A 10,468-nucleotide genomic window follows, 5' to 3' on the forward strand; every position below is an offset into this window, starting at 1 on the left:
AAAAAAAAAAAAATCAATGAATCCAGAAGCTGGTTTTTTGAAAAGATCCACAAAATAGACCACTAGCCAGACTAATAAGGAAGAAAAGAGAAATGAATCAAACAGATACAATAAAAAGTGATAAAGAGGATATCACCACTGATCCCACAGAAATACAAACTACCATCAGAGAATACTACAAACACCTCTATGCAAATAAACTAGAAAATCTAGAAGAAATGGATAAATTCCTAGACACATACACCCTCCCAAATCTAAACCAGGAAGAAGCTGAATCCCTGAATAGACCAATAACAAGTTCACAAATTGAGGCAGTAATTAATAGCCTACCAAACAAAAAAAGCCCAGGACCAGACAGATTCACAGCCGAATTCTACAAGAGGCTCAAAGAGGAGCTGATACCATTCCTTCTGAAACTATTCCAAACAATAGAAAAAGGGGGAATCCTCCCTAACTTATTTTATGAGGCCAGCATCATCCTGATACCAAAACCTGGCAGAGACACAACAAAAAAAGGAAATTTCAGGCCAATATCCCTGATGAACATCAATGCAAAAATCCTCAACAAACACCGGCAAACCGAATATACAGCAGCATATCAAAAAGCTTATGTACCATGATCAAGTCAGCTTCATCCCTGGGATGCAAGGCTGGTTCAACATATGCAAATCTATAAACATAATCCATCACATACAGAGAACCAATGGCAAAAACCTCATGATTATCTCAATAGATGCAGAAAAGGCCTTCAACAAAATTCAACACCCCTTCATGCTAAAAACTCTCAATAAACTAGGTATTGATAGAATGTATCTCAAAATAATAAGAGCTACTTATGACAAATTCACAGCCAATATAACACTGAACAGGCAAAAACTGGAAACATTCCCTTTGAAAACCAGCACAAGACAAGGATGCCCTCTCTCACCACTCCTATCAACATAGTATTGGAAATTCTGGCCAGGGCAATCAGGCAAGAGAAAGAAATAAAGGATATTCAAATAAGAAGAGAGAAAGTCTAATTGTCTCTGTTTGTAGATGACATGATTGTATATTTAGAAAACCCCACTGTCTTGGCCCAAAATCTCCTAAAGCTGATAAGCAACTTCAACAAAGTCTCAGGATACAAAATCGATGTGCAAAAATCACAAGCATTCCTATACACCAATAAGAGACAAACGGAGAGCCAAATCATAAGTGAACTCCCATTCACAGCTGCTACAAAGATAATTAAATACCTAGGAATACAACTTACAAGGGATGTGAAGGACCTCTTCAAGGAGAACTACAAACCACTGCTCAATGAAATAAGAGAGTATACAAACAAATGGAAAAACATTCCATGCTTATGGATAAGAAGAATCAATATCAAGAAAATGGCCGTGCTGCCCAAAGTAATTCACAGATTCAATACTATCCCCATCAAGCTACCACTGACTTTCCTAACAGAATAAACTAGTTTAAATTTCATATGGAACCAAAAAGGAGCCTGCACAGCCAAGACAATCCTAAGCAAAAAGAACAAAGCTGGAGGCATCATGCTACCTGACTTCAAACTACACTACAAGGTTACACTAACCAAAACAGCATGGTACTGGTACCAACACAGATACATAGACCAATAGAACAGAACAGAGGCCTCAGAAATAATGTCACACATCTACAACCATCTGATCTTTGAGAAACCTGACAAAAACAAACAATGGGGAAAGGATTCCCTATTTTATAAATGGTGTTGGGAAAACTGGCTAGCCATATACAGAAAACTGAAACTGGACCCTTCCTTACACCTTATACAAAAATAAACTCAAGATGGATTAAAGACTTAAACATAAGACCTTAAACCATAAAAACCATAGAAGAAAACTTAGGCAATGCCATTCAGGACATAGGCATGGGCAAAGGCTTCATGACTAAAACACCAAAAGCAATGGCAACAAAGCCAAAATAGACAAATGGGATCTAATTAAACTAAAAAGGCTCTGCACAGCCAAAGAAATTATCATCAGAGTGAACAGGCAACTCACAGAATAGGAGAAAAATCTATGCAATCTATCCATCTGACAAAGGGCTAATATCCAGAATCTACAAAGAACTTAAACAAATTTACAAGAAAAAAACAACCCCATCAAAAAGTGGGCAAAGGACATGAACAGACACTTCTCAAAAGAAGACACTTATGCAGCCAACAAACATATGAAAAAACGCTCATCATCACTGGTCATTAGAGAAATGCAAATCAAAACTACAATGCGATGCTCTCTCACACCAGTTAGAATGGCGATCATTAAACAGGAAACAACAGATGCTGGAGAGGATGTGGAGAAATACAAACGCTTTTACGCTGCTGGTGGGAGTGTAAATTAGTTCAACCATTGAGGAAGACAGTGTGGTGATTCCTCAAGGATTTAGAACCAGAAATACCATTTGACCCAGCAATCCCATTACTGGGTATCTACACAAAGGATTATAACTCATTCTACCATAAAGACACATGCATGCATATGTTTATTGCAGCACTATTCACAATAGCAAAGTCTTGGAACCAACCCAAATACCCATCAAAGATAGACTGGATAAAGAAAATGTGGCACATATACACCATGGAATACTATGCAGCCATAAAAAAGGATGAGTTCAGGTCCTTTGCAGGGACACGGATGAAGCTGAAAACCATCATTCTCAGCAAACTAATACAAGAACAGAAAACCAAACACCACGTGTTCTCACTCTTAAGTTGAACAATGAGAACACATGAACACAGGAAGGGGAACATCACACACTGGGGCCTGTATCGGGGTAGGGGTCTGCGGGAGGCATAGCATTAGGAGAAATATCTAATGTAGAGGACGGGTTGATGGATGCAGCAAACCACCATGGCACGTGTATACCTATGTAAAAAGCTGCACATTCCATACATGTACCCCAGAGCTTAAAGTATAAAATATATATATGAAAAACATGCTTGAGATGACAGGTATGCTAAGCATCCTAATTTGATCATTATACATTGCATACATGCATCAAAACATCACACTGCATCCCACACCTGCATAATTATTAAATTTAAAATAAAACTTTATTAAAAATTACAAAAAAAAAAATGGAAACCCCAGTTACCAAAAACCATTCAGTCTCATTTACAAATAAAAACCATTTAAATTATTTAAAACACCTATTCTCTATCTGCATTTAAACTTAAGGAGAGTAAAAACTCTGATCTTCAACTTCTTCATCCTTATAAGGCTTACAAAAGTAATGTTAGACTCTACAAACTGTAAGATCAAAAGACTGGAAACCTAAATGTCTATCAAAAAAATTAAAAATTAAAAAAAATTAAAAATATACATGAGCTGAAATACAGTTAATTACAATTACTTTCCAAAACAGCTGTAAAGATTAAATTAAGCAATCTGAGTAACATAATTGGCATACAGCAAATGTTTAAGAACTGCTAGCTACTACTAGATTCCATTGTTATAAGCAACCTATGCTTATAACTATGCCAGTGGTCTGTAGCTTCTAAGATGGTACCCAGTGATCCCTGCCTCCTACTATTGCCCTTGTAATACCCTTCTCAGTGTGGGCTGAACATACTGACTTACTGACTTGCAACTAACAAAAAGAACATAGCAAAAATGACAAGATGTTGCTATCACTTTTAAGTTATAAAACAGTAATTTCCACCTTGCTCATACTCTCTCTCTCTCTCTCTCTCTCTCTCTCTCTCTCTGGCTCTTTTTGGTTACTCTCTCTGAAGAAGCAAGCTGCTATGCTGCTGTCCGCTGCTATATGCAGAGGCCCACATGGCAAGGAACTAAGAAAGGCTACCAGTCAATAGCCAACAAAGACCTGAGACTCAGTCCAAAAGCCAATGAAGAAGTAAATCCTGCAGACAACCGTGCATGAGCCTTGAGATTACGGCAGCCCAGAGAAACACCTGACTGCAGCCTTGTGAGAGATGCTTGGCCAAAAGATCCAGCCAAACTGCACCCAGATTCCTAACTCACAAAAACCATGAGATGATAAATGTTGCTAGAGAAGTAATTTGTTACACAGCAATGGGTACACAATACAACATATAACAACAATAATTTGCTCCAGAAAAGCTTTTTTGGACCAAGAATGCAGTCTAGTAAATTTTAAAATAAGGCAAAAAGGAATAAACCCAAATAACATCATATCCAGTCCATACCTGCCCTCCTCTTGCCAGCATGCTAACCCATATAGTACTGGTGGGTCGGGAAGAATTCTCCAGACAGGATCTACACTCTCCTGTGTAGGCATATTTAGAATCCTTTTTGGCAAACACATAAACTGTGTTTGTTGCCATTTTCTCTTGGGCAATCAGAACCTATTTGGACAACAAGAAAGTTACAGCCATAAAATTCAAAAGGTCACTGAAGAAGAGAGTAAAATCTACATCTTAATTTAATCTGATCATATAGGCTCACTGAAATATTTAATTCTTGAACTTTACAAACTCCATTTTGCATAAATGCTTCATAGAAATATATAAGCTCCAAAACCGACGAAAACTGACCAAGTTTCCAGTGCATACTATATACAGCTAAATAAAGCTTTGGTTTACAAAAGTTTAGCTGTCACACCATAAATAAGTCAACTGTCACTACCAGGTTATCCTGCATGAAAATCTTTCTTTTTTTTTCAACTTTAAACTGAATTTTAACTACCATTTTGTAATTTTTTTTAATAATGTTACTATACCTTTTCTGATCCATTAATAATGAAATAGCCACCAGGATCCAAAGGGCATTCATTTAACTCACAAAGATCACGATCTGTCAAGCCATTCAAAAGGCAGTAAGTTGACCGCAACATAATTGGAATTTTTCCTATGAAAGTTTTCTGATGCTGAGTCTGAAGTTGTTCTTCACCTTCTTTAATGACTGTTTTTGTTATATCAACATAAAGTGGAGCAGAATACCTTTGAAAATAACAGTAGATCATAGTTAAGCAATAGGGTATCTGTTAAAACAAATCTTCAAGTGGTTAAAATTACATTTCAGAATTCTATTTCAGTATCTACTGCTGACAGGGAAAAATTCTTTCTTACGTGAGATTTCTTAATCTAGCTTCATTGGGCATCATTGGTGAAGGAGCACCATCTCTTTCCCAATGGGTAGGCTTGGAAAGATAAATTTGTTCAAACTTCAGTAAATATCTTGGCTGAAATTAAATAAAAAACATGAAAAAGGTAAATAATTTTTTCCACAAAAGTTTTAATGATTCCATTTTCATTGACATTAACATTTTAAGTAGAAGCAGCTCTACAAACTGGCAAGATTAATCCATTTTACTGAAATGGTGACTTTCCAGTCAGTATCCATATCGCACAAACGTCAAGTTTTAAACCAAATCACTTTCTCTTTTTTTCCTCTTTTCTTAGAAACATTTTTCCCATAAGACAAGTAATGTGCTAACAAGTTTATAACAATGTTTAAGGAAGGCTCATCTGACACCCAATCATCACACTTATGAGCTACAAAAGGATCTGCTAACTGCTTTCTTAAGGCAGAAGACAAAAAGAGACTTAACATACCAAAAGCAAATAGAGACTGTACACATCATATGCTCTGAGTTTGTATCAAACTGTTAAAATGGTTTTGCATTAACAATCTACATGGTTTCATATGCCCTCTCCTTGGTTAGGGTCATCCAAAGTACAAAGCGACCAGAGAACAAAGATAACAATTCCAGACAATTAGAACTGTGTTCTAATCTAATCAATAGAACGTTTTAAAAGAATAAACCCAACTCTTCAATTAAACATACAAATTAATCTGTCAAAGGAGTAGAGTTAACAAAAGAAAAAAAAATTTTATTTTAAAAAACACACAAGCCAAGTACAGTGGCTCACGCCTGTAATCCTAGCACTTTGGGAGGCTGCGGCAGGCGGATCACAAGGTCAGGAGATCAAGACCATCCTGGCCAACATGGTAAAATCCCATCTACTAAAATACCAAAAAATTACCCTGGCGTGGTGGCATGTGTCTGTAGTCCCAGCTACTCGAGAGGTTGCGGCAGGGGAATCGATTGAACCCGGGAGGCGGAGGTTGCAGTGAACCAAGATTGTGCCACTACACTCCAGCCTGGAGACAGCAAGACTCCATCTCAAATAGATAGACGAGATGATAGATAGATAGATAGATACATAGATAGATAGATAGCATACACAAAAAATCCTAATCATTCTATATAAAGGGCTGAGAACTCCAACCCTGGCTGAATATAGCTTAGGCCCATAGCAAAAAAGGAAGTTTTCAATTAAACATTCACTTGCTGCCTAATAAAACAAGATCTATGAGTACAACTTTCTAGAGATAAATAGTGTATTTCTCTCTAAATCAAGCCTCAAAGAAGGAAATAGGACTAAGCAGGTGTTTCACTAATAAATACTTATTGACATTCAAGTCTCCCAAGCTGGGGTAGATAAAAGGCAAAGAGAACTGGTGGTGATAAGACACCAAAGAGGGGCCAACCCTCTACTCCTTATCTGTGCCATCACCTAGTCTAGGACATTATTATCTTAATCCTAGGCTATTCTAAGATTTTTAGTCCTCTAGCCTCTTTTGTTTTGTTTTGTTTAAGATAGGGTCTCACTCTGTCACACAGGCTGGTGTGCAGTGGTGATCTCGGCTCACTGCAACCTCCGCCTCCTAGGTTCAAGCGATTCTCTTGCCTCAGCTTCCCAAGTAGCTGGGACTACAGGTGCATGCCACCAGGCCCGGCTAATTTTTCTATTTTTTGGTAGAGATGGAGATGGAGTTTCACCATGTTGGCCAGGCTGCTCTCAAACTCCTGGCCTCAAAGCGATCCACCCACCTAGGCCTCCCAAAGTGCTGGGATTACAGGCATGATCCGCCTCACCTGGCCTCCTCTAGCCTCTTTCTATTCCAAGTAAACATCATTTTCCAAAGAACTTTTCTAAAATAATGCTTGATGTATATTCTTTGACAATCTCTCAATAATTCCTCATAACATCCATTGACATTCAAAGTTTTCAACAATCGGGTTCCATCTTATCTTCCCAATGCCTATTAAAAACAGCTAAGCCAAAATCACATATTGATCATTGTGGTCCCCATTCCCATCCCCAGTCTACACCAAGTATTTTCTTTCTTTTTTTTTTTGAGACAGAGTCTCACTCTGTCACCCAGACTGGAGTGTAGTGGTGCAATCTCGGCTAGCTGCAACCTCCACCTCCCGGGTTCAAGCAATTCTCCTGTCTCAGCCTCCTAAGTAGCTGGGGCTACAGGTGCCCGCCACCATGCCCAGCTAATTTTTGTATTTTTAGCAGAGACAGGATTTCACCATATTGGTCATCAAACTACTGACCTCACGTGGTCCACCCGCCTCAACTTCCCAAAGTGCTGTGATTACAGGTGTGAACCACTATCCCCAGCCACACCAAGTATTTTCTTACTGAAATGACTAAGCACCTTTCCTCTTCTAAGAGAACTCCTACCTGTCCTTCACAGTAAATTTAAGTCTCCTCCATCTTTTCTACTAAGCTCTGACAACCATGCATTAGAGATCTCCTCCTCCTGAAGTACTTCCATTACTGGCACTTTGAATTTGCTATTTTATATTGTTATCTTGCTTTTTATACAAAGACCATGAAGAAAAAATGACCCAACAAGCCGGGTGCAGTGGCTTACACCTGTAATCCCAGCACTTTGGGAGGCTGAGGCAGGTGGATCACCTGAAGTTAGGGATTGGAGATCAGCCTGGCCAACAGCTGAAATTCCATCTTTACTAAAAATACAAAAAAATTAGCCAGTCATGGTGGAAGGCACCTATAATCCCAGCTACTCAGGAGGCTAAGGCAAGAGAATTGCTTGAACCTGGGAGGCAGAGACTGCAGCAAGCTAAGATCTCGCCACTGCACTCCAGCCTGGGTGACACAGCAAGACTCTGTCTCAAAAAGAAAAGAAAAAAATGTCCCAAGAATGAAAAAGAAACTTAATGTCCCCTTTTCTGGCACGGCCCTAGAAGAGCCAATCACTTTCATTCTTAATAGCAAAATTCTGTACAGCATGTCCGACTAAAATGGGAATAACAAACCAGCCCTTAGGAGATAAGCTACACGGAAGAGAAACTGATCTGGCTAGAAACAATGACCTCTCCCTGTGTCTATTTTGAGGGGTTTCCCTACCTCACTTTGTTTCTCAGTTTTCACTGTCTCTCAAAGCCCAACATGTTCCAACAGCCTCTCAACTTCTCTAAAACTGGGACAGTCATTATTATGAACTACAAACTTTTCTTTCTTTTTTTGAGACGGTGTTTTGGTCTTGTTGCCCAGGCTAGAGTGCAATGGCATGATTCATTTCACTATAACCTCCGCCTCCGGAGTTTAAGCAATTCTCCTGCCTCAGCCTCCCGAGGAGCTGGGATTACAGGCATGCACCACCATGCCCGGCTAATTTTGTATTTTTAGTAGAGACGGGTTTTTTCATGTTGGTCAGGTTGTTCTTGAACTCCCAACCTCAGGTGATCTGCCCGCCTCAGCCTCCCAAGTGCTGGGATTACAGGCGTGAGCCACTGTGCCCGGCCAGTTACATGCTTCTTTATAATCACTCATGTAAAACCATATTATAGAATTATACCCAGACAGGGGTGGTGGCTCACACCTGTAATCCCAGCACTTTAGGAGGCCAAGGTGGGTGGATCACAAGGTCAGGAGTTCGAGACCAGCCTGGCCAACACAGTGAAAGCCTGTGTCTACCAAAAATACAAAAATTAGTCAGGTGTGGTAGTGGGCACCTGTAGTCCCAGCTACTCTGGAGGCTGAGGCAGGAGAATTGCTTGAACCTGGGAGGCAGATGTTGCAGTGAGCAAAGATGGCACCACTGCACTCCAGCCTAGGTGACAGAGCAAGACTCCATCTCAAAAAAAATAAAAAAAATAAAAAATAAAATTATACTCTTGGTATGATTTTAACAATGCTAAAAAACATGCATATATGTGAGCAAAAGCTACAAGAAGTTTAAAAAAGATTGCTGATATGTTTGGATGATTTTCCTATCTTATCTCATATAATATAATAATGTACTTCATGCAATATACAAAAATCAGAAGAGAAATTCCTTCAAACATTTTTTATTATTTTTACACTATGAGAAAAAAAGTAGGGTTATCTATCCAAGGCAATGTAACTATCTCCGGTTCACTTCTCTTATTTGTTCATACTTCAGAATCCTCTCTTCCCAACTATTCAATACCTACTATGTGAATAAGGATGAGATTACTTGCAAAAAATTACACCTCTTCATTAGGGAAAATAAATCAGAAAGTGATTGATGGTGCTGTAAGTACTCTGCTAAAAGCTCCAACTGACTTTTTTTTTTTTTTTTTTTTTTTTTTTTAATAAAGACGGGGTTTTACCATGTTGGTCAGGATGATCTTGAACTCCCAATCTCAGGTGATCCGCCCACCTTGGCCTCCAAAGTGCTTGGATTACAGGCGTGAGCCACCACGCCCGGCCCAAACTGACTTTTTTAACCTTTAAGCCAGGTAAGAGAAGGGCTAAAATTTCAAATCAATACTCTTCTTGTACTGGTATAACTACTAGAATTAAACATCTTACCGGTTCTTCAACTTCTCCACTAGCATGCTGAGCTTCAGCTTGTAGGTCTATAGGTGGAGCATCTTCCACAATTCTTTGAACAGACATCTGAATAAACTCATCAAAAGAATCCAGCTGTTGTCTGACCAAGCCTTTCTCATCAAAATAGGAACTGGGAAAATATTTGAGTTCAGTCAGTTGGAACTCAGTGATAATTTCTAGCATAACTCCCAATTTTCATCACAATCAATTCAACAAACAATCATTAAATACCAACCATTATATGTCAAACACTAAACAAGATACTATGAGGTATCTTAAAAAGGATGAAGCCAGGCACATTTTCTTTGTAAAATGTATTATTTGGGGAAAAGCAGCTTATATTTATGGGTAAAATACTTAAAGCACAATATAAGAACTCTAAGGATCCAAGCTCTGGAAGGCCAAAGCAGGAGGATTGCTTGAGTACAGCCCGGGCAACATAATGAGACATTTCTACAAATAAGAAAAAAATTAGTCAGACATGGTGGCATGTGCCTATAGTCCCACGTATTTAAGAGATGGGGGATCCCTTGAGCCCAGGAGTCTGAGACTGCATTGAGTCATGATGGCATCATTGGCACTCCAGCCTCGAAGACAGTGAGACTCCATCTTAAAAAGAAAAAAAAAACTCCATGTCCTTTACAGACAAATTTTATTCCACCTCTTTGAAATATTTTTTGAAAAATGTGTCAGGAGAGAAAATTAAAGAAAATTAATAGTCAAAGTTAACAATAAGAACTGGCCGGGCGCGGTGGCTCATGCCTGTAATCCCAGCACTGTGGGAGGCCGAGGCGGGTGGATCACGAGGTCAAGAGATCGAGACCATCCTGGTCAACA

At 39.0% G+C, this 10,468-nt stretch overlaps 1 protein-coding gene and 1 pseudogene across 4 annotated transcripts in view; both read right to left on the reverse strand.

Moving 5' to 3' along the window:
- POLR2B (RNA polymerase II subunit B) overlaps positions 1 to 10,468 on the reverse strand; it is a 71,298-nt gene that overhangs the window by 54,431 nt on the left and 6,399 nt on the right. For 3 of the 4 annotated variants that reach the window (XM_037733017.1, XM_017513256.2, XM_017513258.2), the window contains exons 3-6: positions 9,611 to 9,761; positions 5,078 to 5,190; positions 4,729 to 4,948; positions 4,196 to 4,354 (exon numbers count right to left, since the gene is read on the reverse strand). In XM_037733017.1, coding sequence (XP_037588945.1) covers positions 4,196 to 4,354; positions 4,729 to 4,948; positions 5,078 to 5,190; positions 9,611 to 9,761 — 643 coding nt within the window. The remainder of the gene's footprint in view (positions 1 to 4,195; positions 4,355 to 4,728; positions 4,949 to 5,077; positions 5,191 to 9,610; positions 9,762 to 10,468) is intronic. The other variant, XM_017513257.2, reaches the window with a different exon arrangement.
- On the reverse strand, positions 5,423 to 5,515 carry LOC119468775 (annotated as a pseudogene).

Source organism: Cebus imitator, unplaced genomic scaffold (genome assembly GCF_001604975.1).
Source record: "Cebus imitator isolate Cc_AM_T3 unplaced genomic scaffold, Cebus_imitator-1.0 Scaffold490, whole genome shotgun sequence".
NCBI lineage: Eukaryota > Metazoa > Chordata > Mammalia > Primates > Cebidae > Cebus > Cebus imitator.